This window comes from Larimichthys crocea, chromosome XIII (assembly GCF_000972845.2).
Source record: "Larimichthys crocea isolate SSNF chromosome XIII, L_crocea_2.0, whole genome shotgun sequence".
Taxonomy (NCBI): Eukaryota; Metazoa; Chordata; class Actinopteri; family Sciaenidae; genus Larimichthys; species Larimichthys crocea.
This window is the reverse complement of record NC_040023.1, coordinates 44766983-44793912: the sequence shown is the minus strand read 5'-3', so window position 1 is coordinate 44793912 and position 26930 is coordinate 44766983. Positions and strand designations below refer to the sequence as shown.

The 26930-nt window shown below is 41.4% G+C and overlaps 2 protein-coding genes and 1 long non-coding RNA gene across 3 annotated transcripts in view; 1 reads left to right on the top strand and 2 right to left on the bottom strand.

Annotated features, from left to right (window-relative positions):
* The first annotated feature begins 752 nt into the window (after positions 1 to 752).
* On the top strand, positions 753 to 24119 carry LOC104918640 (E3 ubiquitin-protein ligase RNF19A). The gene is made up of 10 exons (XM_010730452.3): positions 753 to 930; positions 11729 to 12563; positions 17742 to 17950; positions 18081 to 18225; positions 18536 to 18698; positions 18808 to 18922; positions 19122 to 19280; positions 20385 to 20604; positions 20715 to 20858; positions 21071 to 24119. The coding sequence occupies exons 2-10, from the start codon at positions 11956 to 11958 to the stop codon at positions 21882 to 21884; spliced, it is 2577 nt and encodes an 858-aa protein (XP_010728754.2). The 5' UTR covers positions 753 to 930; positions 11729 to 11955; the 3' UTR covers positions 21885 to 24119.
* LOC113747250 (uncharacterized) lies at positions 12440 to 17731 on the bottom strand. Its single transcript, XR_003463493.1, has 3 exons — positions 15810 to 17731; positions 14191 to 14305; positions 12440 to 12557 (listed from the first exon to the last, which is right to left on the bottom strand). It is a non-coding gene; the product is annotated as an uncharacterized LOC113747250 (long non-coding RNA).
* spag1a (sperm associated antigen 1a) overlaps positions 22786 to 26930 on the bottom strand; it is a 14436-nt gene continuing 10291 nt past the window's right edge. The window contains exon 8 of the mRNA XM_019263298.2: positions 22786 to 26500. Coding sequence (XP_019118843.1) covers positions 26495 to 26500 — 6 coding nt within the window. The 3' untranslated portion in view covers positions 22786 to 26494. The remainder of the gene's footprint in view (positions 26501 to 26930) is intronic.

Here is a 26930-nt window from a genome sequence, read left to right as displayed (position 1 = left end):
CGGTTGAAGTCCTTGTACTTTTCTTACTTTATGCTACTTTATACTGGCAATGCACTGCCTTACAGATGAAAATATTATGATGTTTACTCCACTGTATTTATTTTGCTATAATAAATACAATAAATGGTAAATGGACTGTACTTATATAGCACATTTCTAATCTTCCGACCACTCAAAGCGCTTTTACACTACATACCTCATTCACCCATTCACACACCGATGGCTCAGCCTTCGGGAGCAATTTGGGGTTCAGTATCATGGGGTCAGATTAATGGACGACCCGCTCTACCTCTAAGCCACAGCCGCCCACTATAGTTACTATTTACTTTGAACATATTTACTCTGAATATTATTACTTTGAATATATTGTAATTCAAAACAGGACACGTTTAAAATATGATGTATCATTATTATTAAACAACCCAACAGTTGTTACATTCAACTGATGCATGAGTTATTGATGATACATACATATTAATAATTAAATAATAATAATAATCAAATGTTATAATGTATACAATAATATAACACTCCAGAACAGGCTGTTATGTGTTTAGTATTACTTGAAGTGTATTTTATTGTTGAGATATTTTACTTTTTCTTAAATTAAATGAACTTTTAAAAGTAATGGAGCATTCTTACGGTATTTCTTTACATTTCTAGGTAAGTAAATAATCTCCTTAGTTTCATTACGGCCAGGTGGATGCCTTTTATTATGAAAAGCGAAAATTCCCAACCGGAAGCGTGAATGTTTTCACAGCTCTTTTGTCGTCCGGCTTCACGGCAGCAGTCAGACTCGGTCGGGGAATGCAGCTCGGCTGTCCTGCGAAGTTTTCTGCAACCAGTTTCTAAACTCCGGCTCACTGAGACATGGAGACGGCGGGATACACTTCTGTCGTGAAGTAAAGGCAGAGCAGCGGACATTTACCGGTGAGTGGTGTTCACAGGACGAAGCGGCTAACATTTGGTTCGTATCACACACACATCACAACTTCCTCCTCGTCTCCGAGGCTGACGGCGAGCTAACAGTTTTTAGCTTCGTTAGCTCGTAAACTGTCCTCGTTAAGACTCCAGGTCGACACTAAAGCCTCTGCTGGAACCAGATAAAGTTTTATGACCTTTTAAGATTACTGACTTAGATGAACCATATTGTCGATTTAAAGGTCTGATAAGCGAGCAGACAGCTCAGCTCAGCTGCTCGGCGACTCTCGGGGCGATTAAAGTTAGGCACTAGCTTCCTGCTAGCCACATCTGAGTCTGTTAGCTAACCAGCTAGTTAGCCAGGAGGGCAGTGTAAACAGTGTAAACAATGTAAACAGTGTAAACAATGTAAACAGTGTAAAGAATGTAAACAGTGTAAACAGTGTGCCGAGCGACAGCCACACATGTACTGCTCACTTTATCCAACTGTGACTTCATGTAACGCTGGCAGCACTTGTAAAACACCCAGTTTCTGTTCAACCTGCGTGGGCTGCTGAGGAATAACGCTCCCCTCAGCGGGACACAGTTATTAGAGTTTTCATAATAAAAACATGAACGTTCAGACAAATACATTTTTGTTTACTCAACGTTTATTTTGCATTTACAACTTATAAACATATATGTAATATAATTTGTCTAACAGTGGTTTGTTTGTTTCCTGTAATTATGCAGATTTTATTTCCATTTTTGATTTAATTTTATTTTTATTTTAATACAATATGTTATGTTATGTTGTTATTATTAGGGATGCACCGAAATGAAAATTTCCGACCGAAACCGAATAAAAATTAAATGGTTGGCCGAATACCGAAACCGAAACCGAATATGAAATGCGGTTGTTAAATTTTTCACTGTTTTTTTTTTTTTTTTACTATTGCATAAATAGCCTAGAATAAATTTGTAGACATGTTTTTTCAAAGAAAGTAAATGTTTATTTAATATCCTTCAAATATTCCAGTAGAATTTCCAGTTAGTATAATTATTATTTAATATAGGGGGCGGCTGTGGCTCACAGGCAGAGCGGGTCGTCCACTAATCAGATCAGATCGGCGGTTCGATCCCCGGCTCCTGCACTCTGCATGTCGAAGTGTCCTTGGGCAAGACACTGAACCCCAAATTGCTCCCGAAGGCTGTGCCATCGGTGTGTGAATGTGTATGAATGGTTAGATCCGCAAACTGATGAGCAGTTGGCACCTTGCATGGTAGCCAATGCCATCAGTGTATGAATGTGTCTGAATGAGATATGTAGTGTAGAGCGCTTTGAGTGGTCGGAAGACTAGAAAGGCGCTATATAAGTACAGTCCATTTACCATTTATTTCATTTATACTGTTAGAAAGCCCATGTTGTTTTAATCACTGTCAATTTGTTCTTGAAAGAAATACTATTTAGTTTTATTATATTTCCGGTGAATTTCCATTTTTCCCACGTTCATGAACGCACCATAGTCATGATCGACGGTCATTGACGCACCTCGCATGTGTGAGACGCCGTAGTTTAGAGAGAAGTATATAGCTTCTCTCTAAACAGGATGAGCAGGGTATGATGTATTTCTTGCCTGTGTTTTTCCTATATCCTGCATCGTGGGTTTATTGTGTGTGAATGCGAAAAGAATCAGCAACCGTGGCCGATCACCGCGCGCGTTGTTCATTGCTTCAATTGCGTCCACGCCACTATCCGGCCTTACTATTCGGCCACTTCACCAAAAGCCGAAATGCACTTTTGGGCCATTTTCGGCCGAAAACTTTCGGTGGCCGAATTTTTGGTGCATCCCTAGTTATTATTATATTAATTTATAATTTAATATATAAATATATAAATAAAATATATATATATATATATATATATAACAATAATAGGCTAATTAGTGCAGGCAATGTTTAATTAATTTAAATTAATCTAATTTGAGTATGTAGTTATTTTTGGTTCATGTTTTCACAGTAAAATTTTCGTGTAAAGTCAATTCTAAGCTACTTTTACAACCTGCTGTGTAAACCTGACTTGTTTGCAGTGTTTTCCCTTTAACAGTATTTTTAAATAGGTTTTGCTTTCTCCCACCTCTGGTGGCTTGTTACTAATCATGGCTCAGTGACTGTGAACGCTCTCCCACACTGTTTTTCCCGTCTTTGTAGGGCAGTCGACAATGTTTCACTGAAGAGATAACCGGCCAGTTGCCGGGCGCAGTCCTGCCTTATTTACTGTGCCACTTTTACAGCGCGCCTGATAAATGAATCGGAGCCGTCTTCTCACTCAGTCACACTGCTCGGTTCCGTCCTGACGGCCTGTTACTGTTTAACTCTCGTTTCTTTTGCTGAATGTTAACTGAGAGAGTGTTTACGCCTCCTGATCTTGGTCACAATTTGGGATCCGTGTGTGTGTTTGTTGAAATGACACTATCTCACACTCACGTCTCTCTGTGACTCGGCGACCCATCAGCAGCATTTTCCACCACTCGTCCAAGTGCTGTGTTTTGAATTTTAGTGGCAGACAGGACATTTTGAAACAATCTATTGTTTCTGTACACAAATATTGACATGTTGGGTTATTTTTAACATATTCTATTGTTTTCTCTCATGTGAGCCACGGATTATGTCTCAAAGCTTGTACGTTTCATTTTACATAACGCAACTGTTTGCAGTGAGGAAGCTAAGCAAAACAAAACTAAAAGTCTCTGTCTGAACCAGGTTAGGGTTGAATGATGTTAGCTTGCTTGCTGTTTGTGCAGGGGACAACATTGTGATCATATTTTCTGTTTAGTGTGTTTGTAGAATCTCTATTGTTGGTGTGGATGTGATGGACACACACGAGAAGTCGTGGAACATCCTCTATCTACAAGCGACCAGTTGCTTATCTCGACGCTACCTTTGGCTTGATGAAGCAAATATTTGTGCACCAGGCACAGATTGTGAACATGTTAACATCATTTCTGACTGCGAGGAATGGATTTTCTACTTTCAAACTTCTGTGTGTTTTGTGACATGGTCACCACGTGGGGGAGGGTAAAGGTGAAGACGAGGTCTCCCAGCAGAGATTGTAATCAAAGAGTCAACATACAGATGTAAATTTGAACAGCGGTTTGTTCGTCTTCTTATTACAGGATGTCTTTCAGCTCATTCTGCAATATAATAAGTGTCATTTTATCTTTTATATAAATACGAAGGGGCGGGTTTCAAAGCAGCTGTACTTGCTTCAGTGTGCGGGCACACAAATGAGGTCAAAAGCTTAAAGTTTCTAGCTACATAAATTTTAAAGGGATCGAGTAGCTTCAATAGTGAGCCCCGGCGCTGCGGCTAAACTGTGAATAGTCGTTGGCGTCTCTTTCAGTGTAGCACAGAACCGAGCTGTCTCCCCCCATCACACCATCCATCTGCTTCCTGACCCCCCTGCTGTTTGCAGTGAAAAGACTTAAGCAGAACATGGAGTGTGTTCCTCAGTAAGACTCTGTCTGTGAAATTGGATTTAATCCAACATTTGCTTTCAGCCACAGATGATGGAGGACAAGAAGAAGTCATTGAGACAGTGAGGAGGGGACATGTCCATCTTGACCCAATATGTTTGTCCCCATTTTGATGCAGCTCATGTGGTCGATGCTCCTGTCACACACTGTTCTGCTGGCCTCCAGGTGGGTTAGCAGGTAAACATGGATGTAGACAATGAATGTAAACACACACAGAGCCTTTTTGTTTGTTTAGGAAGACGGCATTCTCTTTCTGGTGGTGAGGGCTCCTATTGTAGCTCAAACCCACCGTGCAGGCTGTATGACAATTTTTGAATCGCGGCCATAGTCGAGATTGTTGTTTACGTGACCCAGAAGTGCTAGTTAGCAGCTCTTTGCTGAGAAATCAAGCTGTCATTGAAATGAATTGGCAGTTTAGACTCAGAGAATACATCATCCGTAATGTGGCTCTTCTGCTTCATGGTCAGAACCCCACCGGGCTGCGACCATGTCAACTGCTTTTGGACATGATAAACTACATTATGCTGTAGAGAAGTTTGTGAGCTAATCGTTGCATCCCGATTTTGAATGAGTCTTATTTAAATGAAGCCGTCGCCTTGATGTACCACACACAGTGGAAAAGTACCTTGTTCTGTTGGCTGTAAATCAGACTGTTTAGTAAATAGTGCTGAAAGCAGCTTCACAGGCTTTCACTCCAGCGCCTCCTGTCCCCGCTCTGTGCTGAACGTCACACATTCTTATTATGCTTTGGCTGGCAGATAATAGGCTAAATGGAGATTCATTAAGCTACAGGATTATTTCGATGTCCGGCTGACAGAAAGTTGGCCTGCACCTGATGAATGCTGGGCAGTCTAACAATAACTTTTCTCTTTTTTTCTGCAGTGTGAACTGGCTTCAGAGGGATGTCATGTGCTGTAGACGGCAGTGACGGTTTCCAAAAAGCTGAAATATTTCCTCTCAGTGTGGCACATAAACAAGTAGCTTTTTTGTCATCCAGTCTTCGGGCTGTTCCTCTCTCCCTCTCTCTCGAGCCGTAATACCTGAATGCATTGTCATGATCAGGAAGTCTGTCGTCCGGCTGGAATGTCACCGGAAATGAGTCTACGTGATGAACGCTTTGAGCCCCCCGCACTTCCAGTGTTGGGAGCTTATCATTGTTTGTGGGATTTCTTTGAAGGGAGCTACCAAAATTACAAAATCCCAGGAAGCCTACATCCTCTATAGCTAAATTTTGCACTTCAGCATTGAGAAACGCTGCATGGATCTCTTTGTTATACACTCCTGATTACCCAAAAGTAAGTGTGCACACCACGTACAGAGACTCTTGCTGCAGTGGCCCAGGGTTTGATTCCAACCTGTGTCCTGCTGCATGTCATCCCTCCATGTAGACGGTGTGCACCTTCAGACATTTTATCACAAATGGTAGAATTTTTAAAGAGTCTGATTCACACAAGAAACTGCTAAGTATATATCTTTATCACACTTCTTTAATAACAATTGAATGAATGTATTTTATATAAAATACTTTATATTGGCCACTATATACTTTATATTGGCCACTATATTCTCAAAAATGCAGTGTCCATATGACCGATGTGAATATTAAGGAAAGGATCTTTCATTAGGAGGGAGAGCCATGCTCCCTATCTTATTAACAGCTCTAAATATTACAAAACATTATTTATGAACTAGAGTTTGACGTGCCAGTGTGCAGTCCCAGACCTGTAATATAAAATGCTCCATTGCAATTTGGTTATGCATCTAATTGTCTCTTTGCAAAATTACAGGCAGTGGAAACCTGGATTTATTTTGTTTATTGCAGCGCAGGAGCCAACATGTTATAGCTTTAGTGGTCTGAAGGGCCATACTTGTTAAAACCATTACCACAGAACCCCCAGGTGACACATTGTGTTACTATTTTTTTCCCCTTCCATCTTCCTGACACATAGATTATAGTAAGTAAATGGAGTAACCTCGCGTTGACCTGTCCCTTCAGTAGGAACACATTTAAATCATATTACAATGGTAATCATGGTGTAGCATCAGCTGATGCAAACAGTGATTTCTGAGTTGACTGAAGGTTGAAACCGTTTATTGGGCCGCAGTAGGTTTCCTGTCCCGGGGTTGTCTCTGGAACTGGGACACCATCCCAGTGTGTGAAGCCGTGTGTTGATGTGTCCCCCCCCTCCCCCCCCCCCCCCCCCCCCAGGCCACAAAACTTGAATACATGCATGTGCGTGGACACGCACTGACCGCAGTCACATGGAAAGTCCCACTCGCTGTCAGCACAGTGCCGAGGCAGGCTTTTCCAGTTTAATTACGCTTGGGAGTGCAGTTTCACATCGACTTGTGGGTTGCATGAAATTGTCTTGTTAAAATTTTCTCCCGCTCACGTGACTTGGCCAGTTGACCCAATTCGTCATCAGGCTTTGTAATGACGTGGAATTATAGTGTTCAGGGATGTCTTTAACTAGCACCAGACACACGGCACAGTGCAGGTTATCCCCATGCTCACCAGCTTCATCATTAGAAAAGCATTTTCTGCTTTCATAGCTCCCCGTCACAGTTCAGTGCTTGGTGCTCATAGATGCCTCTTAGAACTTTCCTGTAAAACTCTTCCTTGCATGTTGTTGCTCTTGAAAGCTCATTCATTTAAACTTGTATACACATGTTAGTACAATTTGTCAGTACTGGTTTTCAGGCTGCTGACCTGTGCCATGTTTTCCCAAGTTCAGCACAGTCCGTCTTCGCATGAGTGGCGTCATTCCTCGTCTCACGTCACCTCACACCGCCGGCCGCGTTAACCTTTACCGTGTGGTGTTGCTCTAACTTCCCATGTCGTGTGCAGGCTTTGGCTTTTTTAATTGCGACTCTTAAACTTTCAGAGCCGCTAATTAAAACACATTGGCTGCAGTGCTAATGGCTTGATGAGATGCAATTATGGGTTAGACTACGGTTAAGAAAAACTCATTTATCTTTAGTTCACAGCTGAGCACATAGGTTACCTTGACGTCGGAGTTATGTTGTCGGCTAAATATGGTTGCGTAGTAACATCTCCACACCTGTGCTTGTTTGTTTTTCTCAGCAAAGTCTATTTTGAATGACACTCAAATTACAAGCGTGCTGCCTGCTAGATAATTGATGTGGCACCTCGGAAATACTCGTCGAAGCTTCTGTTTATAACAGAGGCGAGCTGCTTTAGTATATGTGCAGACGTACTACTTCACATAACAAATAACTTTTAATTAATAAGCACAATGCACTATACTCTCTCTGCCTATGACATCGCTGTGAGTGCTCCATCTATTAAGACGTTTGTCTGTGTCTACCTTCCTCCCACTTAACACCTCAATTCCACCGAGCACAGCTCAGTGACATCACGCCCACGGTGGTGTTTTGGTCTGCCCTTCACACAGCTTCATGGGGAGCATTTCAGAAGCAGAGCGTTTTGCTTTCAGGTACAGACATTACCTGTGTCGAACAGCCACGGTCACCCTGGCAGGCTGCGTCGTAGCCAAAATGGATCGCGGAATCGAGCTGTAAGAGGTTGAAGTCACCTTGTCAGCCTGTCATTCAAGCTGCATTTGTGTTTTTCTCTTGTCGTGCTGCAGTCTAAGAATCATGAGCAGCTTGAACTACTTGACGTGTCGCCTTTCCGAGTCCTAACAGCCTGTTATCACCTTGATATCACAGCAATCGCAGTGTTTGTACTACAAATGTGACCTTTTTTTAAAGGAGGAAAAGGGACAAGATGTTGACACTGCCCATATTTTATAACACTCACATTACGATCAAAGTGTGTGCAGTAGATCTAATTAAGAGAATAAACTCTGAGCTAATGTAGTGCACATTGGGTTGATTGCCAATTAGCATCTAACAGATCTGAAATGGCGTGCAATGGGTGAAAGCCCAGAGAAAGTATTTTACATGTCATGGGTCAGGTCTTGGAAAACATAGCAACATAACATAACAAACACCCACCAGTGTTCACACTAGACCTCTGCAGCATGGTGTAAACATAGTTAGTGGTAATGGGCTGTCTTACCATTAATTAATTGGTTGTTCTCTGCTGAATTTTGTCTAATTCAGCCTCCTACATGTGTTTTTGTAACCAGTTCTTAAATATTTGTGAAGGGTCAGGCCTTCATTTCCATACAGCTCACCTCGGAGACCTTCCTTTTGTGCAGTGTGCATATTGACTTAAAATGTAGTCACTGAGATAACTCTGCTTTAGACCTTAAGCCTCATATTTACGTCTGTGTCACAGTAAATGCCACTCCCAGCATTGTGTAGAAGATCCATGTGACCGGGGTGATCAGGTGGCCACTGATTGACAATGTGCTTTCAGCTTAACGATCCAGTGTGTTGTGTAAGATTTAGGGGTATTTATTGGCAGGAATGGAGTATTATATTTATATATATATATATATATATATTATATATATATATATATATATATTGCCTTTATGCCTTTAATGATAGGACAGCTGAAGATAGACAGGAAGCAGGGGGCAGAGAGAGGGGGAGTGACACACAGTAAATGGCTGTCCGATGCGGGATTCGAACCGGGGCCAGCTGCAGCGAGGACTGTATCCTCCACACACGGGGCGGCCGCTAAACCCACTATGCTACAGACCACCCCTGAGTATAATATTATTTAGTATGTTTCCATTAGTGTACGATGACCTGAAAATAAGAATTGTTTTGTGTTAGTTGTCTTTAAAAATAAGCCCTTTATATCTTCAGTGAGAACAGGTCCTCTTCCATGGAGTCTGCCATGTTAAACCTCCATTTTTCTACAGTAGCCCAGAACAGACAAAACCAAACACTGACCCAGATATGGCCCTTTTATTAGTTGTAGTTCTACATTTTGGTACCTCAGCTTGTTTAGTAGAAAAATCGACCATATTGGTCGCTTTGAATTTGAACATTTGCACTTTGTAGCACAGGTCAGACCACCTTCACAATGTGGTTCTGTTTATTTTTCTTGACTTGTGATCAGATCACCCAAGATAAATTTCAGTGCTAGTTATTCATGCAGAATTAATTCTCATACTTCTTATACATGGAGGGAAGAGGAGAGTCAGCATGCGAACACGTGCAGTCTAAGCACCAGGCTGAGTCTGTCTTATGCCTGTCCAAATAAAAGACTCATGTCTCCTCTTACACCAAAGTAGCTGTAGTAAAACTTCCCTGCATGTCATCATGAGGGGAGAAAAACCGCAGCTAGTCAGACCAAGGTTTGTAGGTTATGAGAGTGCAGGATTGCTGTCCCAGATGAGATTTGCAGCGTGCTTGTTAATTAGTCACCTTGGCTCCCGCTGGAATTTTCCTCTAATTATTCTCTAATGACAAACACACACACACTTTGTTTGTGTGTGTTTGTCATTAGGGAATATAAAAAATAGTGCATACAGAAACAGAAATCATTTTTTGTCCTCCATGGTGCCTGTTTGCTGTTATGCTTCAGGACTTTGAAAGATGAATCTGCCACTGTGTTGTTATGGACAGACCAGTGAAGGCTGGAAAATGTACAAACTGAATCTTGTCTTAGAATGACTGTACTTCAGGCAGCTCCACCCGTGTCGTGACTGACATGTACTACCATACAGGATCTGTGTGTAGGTTTGTCGGTTTGAAGTGTCGACACTGAGTCAACCTGGAAAATCCTAAATGTGGGTCAGCCTTCGTTCAAAGTCCAACAAGTTAAACTTCTCTTACAGAACCTCTCAACCAGGGTGAAGAATGTGTTGGAATAGTGTTAATGTTATGAAATGAAGCAATAAATTGTGTCTCATGGTTAAAATAACAGAATACTCAGAGGAGATGCAAACATTTTTTTTATATATATATATATAATATATATATATATATTATATATATATTATATATATATATATATATATATATTTATATTATGCCTTTATTTATTTATTTATTTATTTATTTATTTATTTATTTATATATATAATGTTGTGTAACACTCAGCTGCAGCACCTCTTGCTGATGTCTGCAGTGCTGCGTTTAGTTGTTTTCCAAATGAGAGAGGGAGAGTTTGAAACTCAAGGACATAAATAAAACATGCTGTGAAGCACAGCGGGATTCTAAAGCTGTATTATAATCTAATTATGGTTATTGATTTTAAGGATCTGTTTTTTTGGACTGCTCTGCAACAATCAACGCAGGTCAGCATGGCAAAATAATAGATTTATATTTTGTAAACTGCATTTAATTGCTTAATTTCCCAACAGGCCAGTTGAAGCTGATGTTTCTGCAGCTTTTTCGATTTTTTTTTTTTTTAAACACTGAAGCTGAAAAACTGCACAGAATCAGGTTATACCCCCCACTGAAATGCAAATAAGTCAACATTAGCACTCATTTTATTCTGTTCGGTTTCTTTAGGAATCACTTAAAAACAGAGATGTTTATTCAAAGTGTATCGATGAATTCACCTGGTTAGGATCTGTCAAAAATATGGAAGCCTGCACAGCACCACATCCACAAACTGTGCCAGGTTATTTCAACACAGAACTTGTGCTGTCTTTGTGTGTCTATGTGTCAGCAGGACTGAATCATGACAATTAATAGTGCTGTTTGTTCTTTGTTTTTTTTAATAATAATAATAATAATAGCTTTTATTTATATAGCACCTTTTTAAAACAGCGTTTACAAAGTGCTTTGACAGACGAGCATGAACAAAATAAGAACCAACAACATTTAGAAGACAATAAAAAGCAATTTAAAAAAAAAAATGATGTGGCATCACCACCACTGCTCTCACACATGATGAGTTATGCTGAGTTGTCCACATTGTGTAAAATAAGAGCATGTGGGAAGCATTTGGGGCAAGGTGTGGCTGCTCATTGACACAGCTGTGGCCACATCTGAGATGTAGGATGGGGGAAAAACACAGGACTCTGTCTTGTTTTGCCTACACATGAGTAATGCACACTCCACGGGAAGCCTGCAGACATTTTATACAAGCAACTCCTCGTGCACAAACACACAAACACAGGACACGCCTGAAAAAATGCCTGAAGGCTGCCAGAAAACTCCTAATTATCAAAGGGATAGTCTTTCGTTGACACAGAGACCAGTGAAAAGGCCTCGTGATAGCTGTACTGTCTTAGATTTTGACATTTGAATGGTTGTTGCTCACCCTGATGAACACACCACCACATTGCACCCCAGTGCTTCTGTTTTTTAAAACATTAACATTAAAAGTTAATGCATTCAGCTTTGGTTTGCCACTTGATTTTCTGTGTTTTTTTTTTTTTTTCTGTCTCTGTCAGGTTGCTGTCCTACATCTGAAAATCTCATCACTGTGATCTAAACCAGGGACTGACCACACCACTGACTTCCAGACCTCCTAAACCAGCTTCCAGCCACTATGTCCTAGCTAACAGCAGCCCAACCCCCCCTCCCCTGACCATCCTGTCCCTTAAACCCCGGTCCCTCTGTCCGTCTTCCTCCCTCTCCCTCCCCCCGTCGTAGCACCAGCAGCGCTCCTTCTGGCGTGATGAGCAGCCTGCACCAGCAGCATCATGGCAGCACAGGCTCAGAGCGAGACCTTCACTCTGCTGCCTCCTCCGTTAGCCTCCCCTCAGTCAGAAAGACCCCCAAGAAGCGCCGTCTGTCCCTCCACTCACTCTTTGGACGCCGACGCCGGCCTGATCGCGACCCCAAGCGCAAGTCCAGGCCCCAGCAGGCTGCCGCCGCAGCGGATGGCATTGTCAGCACGGAAAATGTCCAGCCAGAGACTTTCAGCGAAAAACCCTCTGCCCAGTCCGCACTGGCCGCAGCGTCGACTTCATCAGTGTCGGGTTCTTCATCGGACACGCTGGAGTGCCCTCTGTGCCTACTGCGCTACGCACGCGAGCGCTTCCCAGACATCATGACCTGTCACCACCGCTCGTGTGCAGACTGCCTGCGTCAGTATTTGCGTATCGAGATCTCAGAGTCTCGAGTCAACATCTGCTGCCCCGAGTGCTCAGAGCGCTTCAACCCCCACGACATCCAGATGATCCTGGGGGACCGGGCACTCATGGAGAAGTATGAAGAGTTCATGCTCAGGAGGTGGCTGGTGGCTGAGCCCGACTGCCGCTGGTGCCCTGCTCCTGACTGTGGGTAAGAACAAGAGCTGGGGAATTCTATAGACTGCACGGGGGATAACATCTTATAGTATAACAATACACTGACATTTATGGCAACACAGCATACTCTAATAGTTAGCCAGATAAGTTTCAAGCATTTGACATTATATTAAATAATATATATTAATATCTCTCTTTCTGTCATCTTCGATGTGCCTCATGATTCATACCTCGGATCTAACAAATACTCAAGTCCCAAAATAACGCTGTCAGCAGCTACATCAAGGAAACTTGAAGGCTGTAATCTGGCCTTTTGAAGTTCACCCCAGCTTCTGCATTGATGCCCGAGTTATAAATAACTCGTCACAGTAATGGACCTATTTACTCTGTCACCTCATGAGTCAGCCAAAAAAGACGTGAGCAGCAAGCGATGATGATGATGATGATGCCTGTTATGAGGCTGTACTATCATTTTTCTCACCACATAATACATAGATGGGTAAAAAGGATCTCAGACCAAGTATGAAGAATATTACAAAACGAAAGAAAGAAAGAAAGAAAGAAAGAAAGAAAGAAAGAAAGAAAGAAAGAAAGAAAGAAAGAATGATTATTGTTGTGCTGCGAGGGGGTTAAATTAATCAAACATGCAAGATAAGAAATAAAACAGTAAAACAAGAGCACATAAAATATAAAACAATCTAAGTTTGAAAAAGAATATTTAAATGAACAAAGTGAATAAAAAACACTTCCTGTTATTGAATTTGATATTTAGCGATGTTATTCAGCTCAATGTCAAAATGGAAACTTCTCCAGACCTCTGTAGTCCATTTCTTCAGCCACTGCTGGGGGAAAAAAAATGTTATTGAAACCATTTCTCCGGTTTCCGTCTTTCACGACAAGGTGACGGTGTAGGTGAGGGTCAGGTCAGGGTCTCGTATGTTTTTCAAGCTGGTAAGGATTCAACAGTTTGCTCACAGGGGCCTGAACGAAGGCTAATATTTGTTTGTTTTTGCAAGCTCGCCCAGCTTTACCTGTTCTTTAGTGCACCCTGGGGCCATGACCACCACAATACACAGACAGCATAAAAATGCTCAATTGTTGCAGTTTATTTTTCATTTTTTATGCGAACAGGAGTATTTTTAAAGAAAATGATTCATGCATTGTGACTCATAGCTGTTAACCCAAATTTCATGCTTTTGGTTATCATTGTTAGCTTCGTTCAGTAATGGCTTCACTCTCTCTCTCTCTTGTCTTTGTTACATCAACACTGCTGACCCTGTCTTATAGAATAATGGCTCTTTCATGAGCTTCAGCTGTTCTTGCTCTCATCACCTCATCAGTGAAGCTTTGGCTCACTGTCACACTCTCCACTGGTTAATGCTGTCAGCCTTTTGTTGTTGTATAATTGTGTCCACCAAGTTATTGGGACAGCTCAGCCATTGGATTTATTAAAGTTAAGGATCCTCTGCACGAACATTTGCGGTAAAGATATAAATAATTTATCTTCATGCAGAGTTTTGACTTTACAGAGGTGCCATACATTCAGTTTAATTCAATACTCGCGTTGTTGGCTTAGTGTTCCTAACATGACATGAGTCAAAGCTGAACAAAAATGCCATTGATATAATGTGATTATAAATTGAAATGTATAGAAACCATACCAGAAGGTTCATTCTCTCAGGTCTCCCATCAACTTTACGACTCTTCCACCATTTGCCATCAGCTGGCCTCACTGAGGTGTTAGTGGAGACAGTCTGGATGGAAGCAGTCTAGACTCTGTAGATATATGGTGCCCACACACATGTAAAGTGTGTCAGTTTCTCGGCCAACATTTGAAAAAAGCATCATAAAATGATGATCAGGTCAGAGGTTGCATCAGACTTTGTCCGTCATTTTGACAGAGAGGAGGAAAAAATTCTGTCTTAATCCATTTTTGCCCTTCCTCATAATTTTTAATAATATGGAGTTCATTTCATTTCAAACATGACTCAGATCACACTGACGCACAGAATTACAGATTATGTCTTTATTAATGAATGGTGGGAGAAAAGATGAACAGAGGCACTGACACTGCGTCACTTTCATATCAACACCATATGAAGCAGATAAATGATTTTTAACTGCTTGCTGCCACTTCTTTCCCCCAAGACTGCGTTTCCCAGAAATTAAGTTTACATATTATTAAATTGTTTCCATAATTACGTGGTGTTGACTAACGGAAAAACGTGTTTACTGTTGCCAAATAGTTATGTGTAAGTGTAATTTCAGGGCTGCCTCATAACATCAGCTGTAGCTGGCTGATAAACGTTATCTGTGTAACTTGCTTGTTCTTCATCCTCCATTGCATCACTCCCCCTCCCCCCGGCTTATCGTCAACATTACAATCGGCTTTCTAGAGAAACTTTGGAAACTCAACTGTCATGACTGCATGAATGAAACCATAACTCTAAACAATGTATTGAATTCCAGTTTTGTTTGAGAGTTAAAGTTCACTATGGTCCAATTACCAGATCCTTCCAACTGTAAAGTTATTTTGTTTTGCATCAGTTTTTATCTCTTTACAGCTCATTAATGTGCACACTCGCCACCAACTGCACAAGGGAATCTACTAACACTGTGGTTACTGACAGGGTTGCATGTGAGTGACTTAATGTCACAATAGTTCAATCTTTTAATCTTTACATTTTTTTTCTCTCTATAAACCATTCGGTCTATATAACTTCAAAAAACTGTAAAATCATACTCGTCAGGTGATGTCTACAAGTGTTTCGTCAGACCATCGTAAAGTCTAGCGATTAAAAGTTTGGTGTCTTTGCTCGAAAAATTACTTAAATGATTAAACGATTATCAAAATGGTGGCTGATAAATCAAATTAATCGTTGCAGCTCTGAAGTATTTCTAAGTAATTTAGTTATGATCAGATGTCTATGTACAATAATACAAGGACCGGTAATAAAGTAATGATAAAGGTAAAATATTTAAAGTAAAGGAATGACAAAGGTAAAATATTTCAAGTAAAGGAATGATAAAGGTAAAATATTTCAAGTAAAGGAATGATAAAGGTAAAATATTAAAGGTAAAGGAATGATAAAGGTAAAATATTTAAGGTAAAGGAATGATAAAGGTAAAATATTTAAAGTAAAGGAATGATAAAGGTAAAATATTTAAGGTAAAGGAATGATAAAGGTAAAATATTTAAGGTAAAGGAATAATAAAGGTAAAATATTTAAAGTAAAGGAATGACAAAGGTAAAATATTTAAGGTAAAGGAATACTAGTACCTTTTCAAACTTCTCTTACATCACTACCACTTTCTTCAGGTCTGCTGTCACTGTTACGTCTCTGGTATCAGCTGATGTTTGCACGCCTGTTGGATTAAATGTGTGTCTTAACCAGCGTCTTGACTAAGTTAACAGCTGTGTATCAGCTGATTTGATACTGTTCAGGGAAGTTGTGCTCAGCTGAATAAGTGTCTCTGTCCTGCAGGAATTACATTTAGAAATAAATATATTAGAGTTCTTATTGGGTGCCTAGCAGCGTAGCCTGCAAAGGCAACCATTGTGTTTGTAGCTTTTCCTAATTTTATTATTATTATTATTCTTATATTATTATTATTATTATTATTATTATTATTGATCTACTTTCCGCTGCAATTGAAGTCTATGGCAGCCCTTAGAACGCCATGCTGATCAAGACGAGTTCAACGCACTCTATGACGTTAATTTGCGCCATATTGGATTTTCTGCCATTTTGAATTTTATCAAAAACCTTCAAAAAGCATCAGGTCACACAGATTGTCCAATTTCCATGAGACTTGACACATAGTCTTCAGACCAAGCTGCACAAAAGTTATCATGTGGATTTTGTAATTTCACTTCCGTTTGTCCGTAGCAGCCAATCAAACTCACCGGTGACGCCGCCAAACAGGAAGAGAGGCCATATCTCGGCAATCGTTTGATGTTTCGACTTCAAACTTCTAAGACAGACTCGTGACCACTTCTTTGAGAGGCCCAATCATTTTGGTGACCTTTGACCTTTAGGTGGCGCTATAAGTAGCCAAAATGCATTTTTTCTTATATCTTCATATTGCTTTGGACTTTAACCTTCATTCCAGTGTTGACTGATACTCTGAGACATCCCAGTACACTTGGTAAAGGACTGTGTAATACATGCATAAAGATTTTGAATTTAGTCAAAAACACGTTTATGATTACAGAGGGCACACACTTTGTCTGATTTACATGAAACTTGATGGATATGGTCTTCAGACCGTGTCTGGCTGATGGTTGAAGTTTCATGTCTGAACTCCAAACTCTTTTGCCATAACAGCCAATCCAAATCGGCGGCGAAGCCACCAAACAGGAAGTGGGCCAATATCTCTGCGATGCCTTGGTGTATCGCCACGAAATGGGCTCATGACGCCTTCCTGAGCAGGCATAGGCTTTGTTCTTCCTTTTCGTCTGTTTCTGATGTTCCTGTGATAACCCTACCATGTGCTGCTGAATGGCTGGAACAGTCTTAGAGTTGAAGTGAGGTTCATACATGTACTGAATGTATTAACAGGCCAGGTGCTGTGCTCTCCTCTAAGGTCTTCTGATTATTAATGTCTCATCTGACCCATACAAGAGGGTCACCAGTAGGTCTGTGAGTCAGCAACCAAGCGGAAACAGTTGCTCCAATTCATTTTATAATGTTCACTGATAATAAAGCCATTCATCTGAAGCAGTAATTTTTGTCTGGACATAAACAGCAGCCGTAACAATGAATTTCATAATGGCAGTTTGTTGACTTGTATTAAATTTGCATGTTTATGACACGCAGATGTTGGACTTTGCCATAGTCAAGCTGTGTACTTGCGCTATAATGGCTCTCAAATTGACCACTGTAATGATTGATGATACCATGGTGACATGCGGTCATGCAGAACTGAATGTGCCAGTACTGATTTATTGCAGCGGAGCTCATTTGTGAAATCATCATGGAAAGTCAGCTAATTTCCTGTGTTTATGTGACAAACACTTCTCAAAGAGGTGTAAATAGCACGAGTGTATACTGTGAAAGTGTATTTTTCTATTGGCTCTTTGTTTTTTTCCATCTTAGTTTCTACTCCTGCTCCACCCCTACTCTTAGCCCTGCTGACCCCTAGTGTCAGGCTAAACTACTACATCCCTTCTCTCCTAACCACCATTTTGGCTGTTTTGTTTCTCTCTCAGTTACGCAGTCATCGCGTTTGGCTGTGCCAGCTGCCCAAAGATCACCTGTGGGCGTGAGGGCTGCGGGACAGAGTTCTGCTACCACTGCAAACAGCTGTGGCATCCCAACCAGACATGTGACACGGCACGGCAGCAAAGAGCCCAAACTTTCCGCCTCAGGAGTTTCAGGTCCTCCTCACTGAGCTACAGCCAAGAGAGCGGAGCCGCAGGTAACGTACAAATCGAAATATGTACCTTCAGCGAACCCATCACCCTCTTTTATAACCTCGTACTCGGGTGTATTCACAGTATATAATACGCACTGTATATATTCACCAAAAATACAAAACGCTTCACCAGGCGACGACATCAAGCCGTGTCCTCGTTGTGCCGCCTACATCATCAAGATGAATGATGGAAGCTGTAATCACATGACCTGCGCTGTCTGCGGCTGTGAGTTCTGCTGGCTCTGCATGAAGGAGATCTCTGATCTGCACTATTTAAGGTGAGACAAACACACGGAGTGAAAAGTGTGTGTGTGTGTGTGTGTGTGTGTGTGTGTGTGTGTGGGGTCAGGAATGAAACCATAACTCTAAACAATGTATTGAATTCCAGTTTTATTTGAGAGTTTGTTATTGACTCTGGAAGAAGAAGCATGACAAAATAATCTTATGGTCCAATTACCAGATCCTTCCAATTGTGAACTTCTTTTGTTTTGTATCAGTTCTTGTCTCTTTACTTGTTTTAGCAGTTAAGATAACTATGATACTCACAGTGTGCCCCCGATATCCCCCCTGTCCTTACAATCCTCTCAGTCCGTCAGGCTGCACTTTCTGGGGGAAGAAGCCCTGGAGCAGAAAGAAAAAGATCCTCTGGCAGCTCGGCACGTTGGTGGGTGCGCCCGTCGGCATTGCACTCATAGCTGGCATCGCCATCCCCGCAATGATCATTGGCATCCCAGTCTATGTGGGCCGAAAGGTGAGGAGGGATATGGAACCACAGTGATAAAAACCTAACGTTTATTAAAAAAGAGGAATCACAAAGGGACGCTGGAGGTGCTGTTATTAACGATGATCTTCCTCCTCAGATCCATAATCGCTATGAGGGCAAGGACATCTCTAAACACAAGAGGAATTTGGTAATAGCTGGTGGTGTGACGCTCTCTGTGATTGTGTCGCCTGTGGTTGCAGCAGTAACTGTTGGTAAGATGTTTTCCCTTTTCACTTTCTTTCTTTCACATTCTGTTTCCCAACATCTCATGTAAAACGCTGCATTAAAGCACCATTTGTCACATGCCACTCATTTACCTCACATAAGAGTGTTTGGACAGGAATATGCCATATATTTGAAGCTCAGTAAAACTTCCACTGTGTAAATGTGTGCCTAAATTTTGTCTTGTAGGAATCGGTGTCCCCATCATGCTTGCTTACGTCTACGGAGTTGTCCCGATCTCACTGTGCAGGAGCGGCGGCTGTGGAGTGTCTGCTGGCAACGGCAAAGGGGTGCGAATCGAGTTCGATGACGAAAATGACAACATAGGTAGTGGGGCGGCAGCCACAGGTGAGCATCTCTAACTCATGGAAAGAAAGATAGAAGGAAATGTTCCCAGGAGAATCAACAAGAGGCAGAAGCACAAGTTAAACTCTGGCTTCAGCTGTTCACAAGTGAAAATTTGTCTTGCAGTCAGACTAAAATACAAAAATCAGTCGTCAATCACACATTTAATACTGTTTATCAGGTGATGAACATCCATCTTTCAAAGAAGCTCAACAAACCATGAAACATGTCACATTAGAAGACATATCATTATCAGTAAACCTGCTGAAGTTTTGCTGCTTGTATTTGTCCACCACTTATCTCTCTCTCATTAACCTGTCAGCACCAGTCAGATATTTTTGGCAAGCGTTTATACACAAGCGAGTTATTCTAGTCATGGTTCGGGCTTATGTGTCATTATTATTGGCACAATCAGCTCATCACATGAATATTTGAAAAATACCAGCAACCACACCGCAGTAGGGGGTTGTGGTAGCTGTGTGTCTGCGCACATTTGTGTTCATGCAAACCCGTTTGGCTTTGCAGAAGTACACCTGTCGGAGCCTTTTGTGTGTGCATATAGATTATTCATAGCCCGCAAAGTGCCAAAAACAGTGGATGGGAGGTGTGGATGTTTAAGGTGTGCAGTGGTGTGAAATGACTGGCGCAGTGTCAGCGTTTTTTCCCATCAGAGAGTGTTTGTCACTGACGAACCGGTGGCTGCGTGAGGTCGAGCTCGTCGTACTTTCCCAGGAGGCGTTAAAAGGAAACGTATTGTATTTCTCACACCTTCTGTCAACACCGCCAATGATAATTATGAATCCACATGACAGCGGGGACTTTTTCCAGGAACAGGAGGTGTTAGACCTGATGACACGTATTCACACCTAAGAATGAATCAGTCTGTTGTTCCATCAGCCTGTAAAAGTCAAAGTCATTGATAGAACTTTAGAAGAGTAAACAGGACCCTGACCTCAATTTCTCAATTTGTTTGTTGTTGTTATCTGTATTTCCTTCCTTATTTTTTAATCATATTTCTTTCTGTCACAATTGCTCCTCCTTTATTTTTCCTCTCTGTCAGTCAAAACCTTCTTTAAATCAATAAAATTACACTTTTTTCCCCTTTAGACACAACCTCTGTGGCTGAGACTCGGCTCAACAATCCCAGCCTCGGAGATGGAGTGAGTGTCGGCGGCCTGACAGGCCTGAGCCTCAGTGTCAGTGGGAGCCACATGGAGCGCTGCGGCATGAGCTCCACGCAGCGGGACAACATGAGCGACAATGCCAGCACCACAGCCATCGCTGGGACCAGCATCACCGGCAGCCTCTCTGGCAGCTGCTACAACAGGTAACAGACTGGACCTGGATGATGTCTTCATTTGAATGACGTGACCAGCACAGAAAGCTGTGTTACGAATTTACACACTTCATATATGCATTTTTATTTGTTGTCTCCAGGATGGAGGTGCAGGCTGATGTCCAAAAGGAGCGCTGCAGTCTGAGCGGAGAGTCTGCCACTGTCAGCCTCGGGACAATCAGTGACAACGCAAGCACAAAAGCCATGGCCGGATCCATCCTCAATGCTTATATGCCTCTGGAAAGGTCAGTAATCAGAGCATGCGTGTCACAGCGGCACATTTGTGACCTATTTTTAAAAGAAAAATCCCTGCCCTAGTTTTTCTAGTACCTTTTGCCAAATAGCCTGTGGTAAAAACAAGTTCAGGCGGGTTTCTTCATTTGGTTCTCAATAAACATTCACGTGAATATGCATGATAGTTGCCAAATGATTAAGTTTGAGTGATTTTTATTTGCAGAGACGGTAGTCTGGAAGTTCAGGCAGACGTGGAGTCCAAACCAGAAAAGGTGAGGCACTGCAGCGCCAGCAGCAGCCTGGATGAAGCCAGCTGTAGCGGCAGCACCGTCGGCCTTAAAGGTGCTAGCGGTGGTACGTGCACATGCACCTCCACCTGCTGCTGCGCACAGCACGATAATCACTGCTGCCCATCGTCCCCCTGGTCAAAGGAACCCTCCACTTCATGGGGCAAGAAGAGCAAAGGGAAGCTGTGGAAAAGAGCCAGCAGCAGCAGCAGCAAAGGAGAAACTAAAATTAACGAGACACGTGGAGATATGGATGCTCAGCTACTGGAGCAGCGCAGCACTAACTCCTCCGAGTTTGATTCGCCATCTCTCAGTGGCAGCCTGCCCTCAGTGGCTGACTCGCACTGTAGCCACTTCTCATCAGAGCTGAGCTGCTCAGACCCTGAGACCTCACGGCCAGCTCATCCACCCTGCTCGGCCCCAATGGACCATCACCCCACCACTACCACCACTGCCACCTTCAACGACGTCACCATCACACCCATGCCTGAGGTGGAGCACGACCGTCTGGAGCATTATCCACCGCAGAGTAGCCACGCGGCCTTCGCCCACCGCCAGCTATCGTCATCTCCGCCTGCTTCACCAAAAGAGGGAAGCAGCGGGACGTTTCTGTACATCAGTGAGGAGGGTGGAGGCGATGTTGCAGATACCGAGGTGGAGAGGGATGAGAAAATAAAAGAGACCACCAAAAACACTGCCGCACAGCCTGACAGCCCAACAAGGAAGCGCTGCATACAGACAGATATCTAAAGGAATTCTTCTCTTGCCAGTTAGCCTTATCGCCTAATTTCACTCTTGAGTGCATATTGGAAGGCTGTTGGTCAAGTTTAAGGCTATAAATGAAATTATATATTACGTGAATGTCAGCCTGTATAGTTACAGAGAGGGTCGATGTCCAAGTTTGAGAGAGATTGTGTGAATCAAGTAAGAAGGAGCACAGTAAAGTCAGAGCAGACGTGGTCTGTTCTTCAGTGACAGAACAAACAGACGTGCACCAGAAGGTGGAGTAGAATGTATGTGGACAGGTTTTAAGTATGTTATCAGGGTGGAGAGACACAGCAGAAGGTCCGTCCAGCTATTATGAAGATCTGCAAAGTCTGACCCCTGAATGATTTTCTGAATCCAAAACCCTTTCCCTGACTTACGCAAAGCAGAACTGATAAAAGCTGGAAGGGAAGAAAACAAATGATGTTCTTTTCAATAGTAAGTCAAGCTGCTATTTAAAGCCTGAACCTGTTCTCCCTCGTGACATCTGCAAAAAAAAAAAAAAGTGGTTTTCTCCGGATGTTTGCATGAATCAGGGACGGTCATGTCATCACTGTGGTCCACCGCCGTGCCACCAGATCATTCTGTGACTTCTTAATGTGGCACGAGAAACACCACAGCTAAAGGATTGTTGAACCTAAGAGGGACCAGTCCATACAGTACAGTAGCAAATTTTATTTTTCCATAATCATCTATAAAAAAAAAATGTTGCTTTTGTTTTGTTTAAAATGTGACTTGTTTTTTTTGTGCTTTTGTCTTTGCTCATTTTTTTATTTTCCATTTTGGGAAAGTTGGTTTTAATGTTGAAGCCCTCTGTTGGGTCCAAACCTTGTCGTATAATTTGGTGAGACGACTCAAAATAGCCTCCCCTTTGTTTCTTCTTTTCTTTTTTTTTTTGAATGTGGATTTGAGACAGTTGTCATCTTGCATCAATTCACCTTCACGCCAAGTTTATCATGGAATTATGCAAGGTATATTAAAGAAAGGGAGCATGTAGCATTTCTCTGGTTTGTTTTAGTATTCAGTCACTAAAACTGTAAAGTCAACCAAACAAGCAGTGTATTTGCAATAAGAAGCTCTTACAGCTCACTATACTCAAAGGTGCAATGAGACTCCACGTGTATTTGAGCACACACATCACGTCAGTGAATTTATGGCGATACAGGAGTCAAGTTTTGATCCTCCCTCAGTAATATCCAAATCAAAATCAAATTTTTGATTCAGAGCTTTTGGTGTATTTGAACTGTTTTGTTTTCTTAAATCCTTGCAGATGATTAATGCAGATAATTTTATATTTGTTGGACCCACAGTGCCTTTTGAGGGGAAAAATCCTTTGTATAGTGATTTTATTTTTTATTTCCTTGTTCTGTATGTCTTCAAATGATAAACATAAAAGTCACGAGAGAATGAGTTCTACTTGCCTCACAGATTGCACAAACGCTGATGGAAAATACCCTCCCCCGAGTGCTAATGCTAGCTGTCACACTAGCTTATTTAGAGTACCAAAGACTGCTCTCAGGCCACCACAGTTTAGACTACAACCCTTGACAGAACCACTAATAGATGTAATGATACCTGAATGATTTCCTTTTTAGAAATCTGGAGTTCAGTCTGCGAGGTTGAAAACTGGCGTCTGCAGATTAGAAAACTGTGGATTAAGTCTGATTTTAGGGCGGTAGTTTGTATCTGAAGACCAAAATGTCTTTTTTGTTTTTAAGTAATTTTTTGGGAGTTAAATTTTGAAAAAGTTTCCCCTGAAGTAGCCAAAGCCAGTTCACCTTTTTGTCGTCGCTCCCGTTGGCAATAAAGACCTGTTCATCAAAGCGATGAGCATTTTGAGCATTGCATGTTGTGTTCAGCAGCTGCTATGAATTTTCAGCCTGACCGCAGATTACTCTGTTGGGATGTTGACCAGCCGAGCTCAGCGTGAGCCGTCTGGGAGTAAAGAGTTAGAGGAGCTGCAGTGTTGACTGAAAGAATTTCGGTGCGCCTCAAAAGCCTCTAGCTGCAGGATATTCCCACCCTGTTTATGTTCCCTCTCCTAACGCCTGTTAAATTCCTGTGAGTTTTATATTATTATTTGAAGACTAGTGCCTGGTCTGTTTTCTAACTTGGTCAGAAGAAGCTTATGCTATTTGAAAAAAGTATATATTCCCTAATTATTTACTTTATAATGTGCATGTAAATGCATATCCTTACACAATAAAACTCTCAATCAAACTTGTCGTCTGTATATTTTCACATGAAGTGATGGTTTCCTGTCGTGCACTCACACACACTTCACACAGAGACTCATGAAAGCATCCACATAGCAGTTTATTATTTACATTTGCATTCAAACTATTTACATACAGTACATGCTCTTTACATTCCATGAAGCAACACTTCAAGCCTCATGAGTGTTTTCATTTAGTTGAGATTTTCTTTATGATTTTTAGATGATAGAAGCAACAAAAATGGGTAATCGGAGATTGGACAAAGTGTGTTAATACATAAATACCTTAAAATATGAATGAAGTTAAGGTTGTGGCACATTGTGCTATACAGAGATGTACATTCTTGTGCATTATAGGGCTGATTTAAAAGAACGATACCTAAAGGCTGTGCACACACACACAGGTGTTTTCATTTATTTTGGCTCATTAGATCTCTCCTAATTTGTTGCAAACGGGTGTGAAGATGCAAACGGTTATCCATGAATCGAGGTTTGTCTGCACACATCCACACAGACCGGAGGGAAGCCCTAATTGGACAAATGAAGTGGAAACATCTGTGCACGTGGACCGTGTATGGTTTTAAAAATGTGGACATAGACTCATAGATCTCATGGAATTTTTAAACCAGTCTGAAGGTAGACAAAAAGCTAGTTGACCTTAATAGACCTCAGCTGAGAATATTCATCTTGCCTGCCAAATAACGAGGAGTTTCATGTTGTCTGACTGTGTGAACAAGATACGTTTCTACAGTTTATTCAGACTGACGTAAGAGATATTTAATGGTTGTTTTCTTAAGGTGCTGTGTCCTAATTAATGCTTAAGAGACTGAAGTGTCTGGGGTCATAACGACTGTCACCCAGCAGATTACTTTTCTTTAACACCAAGTACATTTGTTTGTTTGAACGGTGGCTGCGAGGGATTCTATGAACAGAAAATGAAACCAACATCCTAGACTAGTTCCTTGTTGCAGCAGCAGGGAAGGTTCTCAGTTATGGAAAAAGTCACTAAGGATGCATTCAAAAATAATCAGAGACTTTCCAAATGTAAATACTGTGCACCTATTCACGCACAAAGACACAGTCATCTTGGGTACATTCAAGATTGAACCTGAGACCTACTATAAGTCTTACAGTACATGATTTAGTCACCTAGAATGCTAATACAGTAGCCGGATGTTTACTACACCAACCCTCAACCCTAAAGTCACTAAAGTGACTGATAATTAATAATGACTTAAACGCTGAGCTCAGGATCTTTTGGATATTTTAACTATGGTAAATCAATATATTTTTTTTACCATTTTAAAAGGTCCAGTATGTAGGATTTAGTGGCATCTAACAGTGAGGTTGCATTGCAGATCACGTCCAACTGAATACTACTCGCTTCACCCTCTCCCTAAAATTATGCGTGGCCTCAAATTGTGTAAAAACTACAAAAGGCATTTAGCCAGTGTTTAGTTTGTCTCTTCTGGACTACTGTAGAAACATGGCGGTTCAACATGGTGCACTCGGTGGAGGAGGACCTGCTCCCTCTGTGGATATAAAAGGCTCATTTGAAGGTAACAAGAGCACGATTCTCATTCTTAGGTGGTTATTATTTTATATTTATGCCATGTGCTGCCAGTAGATCCACACAAATCTTACACACCGGACCTTTAAATCATGGTTAGGTGGTAACGCTTAACTTTAGAGAGAAGTGTTTCGTGTTAAGTTGTTGGCTTCTTTTTTAGTAGCAGCTGTAATGAGAACACATGTAAACAATGATACGTGTCTTGAATTAGCTGGAACAGATGAATACATAAAGAATAGACTTGGACCTTGAACCCCTCATGTCTACATACAGTTCAGTTGAGTTGAATCAGTTGTGTCATGAGCTCAGTGAACCATTTTAGAACCAAACACAAATTAAAATAAAACGTTTAATCTTGGCGTGTTTCATCCTAACTGTGGTAGAAATCTCAATAAGGCACACATAATACACTCAGACTTTCCCCGTGTTACTCCACCATTCTGACAGAGCTCTGCAGCCTGTCACACAAATCTGTATATACAGTACATTACATCATAATGTGAATGATTTATAGTACAAGCGGGTCATGAGTACCTTGACATTAGCCTTTTTTAAAATAAAGCTGCCATTATGTAAGGTTGTGTACTCAGGAGTTATGGTGTGGTTTGCACACGTTGCAGATGGTGCAGAGCTGAAAGAGAACTGGTCGTCCGAGGAGGCAGGAGTCCCAGGAGTTAACGCCTTTCGTTTTTCAAGTACTTACTACAGCTGATGGCTTTAAAAGTTCTTTTCCTCCATATCTGCGACAGAACAGTACACCTGTGTCCACACCTGTTTCATTCCTCTTCCACATTGTTCTTCAAACAAACATCAAACCTGGAGGGAATTAACAAAAGTCAGACTCTTGTTTTTTTTTGTATGTGTAGGTGTAACCTGTAAAGTGCACAGTAAATATAGTTTTTAATGCAATATCAGTTACTTATTATTTGTCTTTAGTGTTTGATTTTCCAACAACAACATGAATAACATTAGCATGAGAAATTTAGTATTTTATCCAGAAAATTCACTTGCTAAATCCTTCATATATACAATATGTCTCTTTTGGTTTATGATTCTAAAAACTGGACATTTTGTCCAACCTTTATAAGTGTTGGTTCAGAAAACAACAGATTCTAGATATTTATTTAAATGTAAAAGCTGAATTTTATTCAAACTAGTAATAATACATCTCTTGGAAAACACAGGCAAATAAGGATTATATATAAAGATTAGAAGGAAGCCATTCAAAGTTAAATAAAACTGTAAA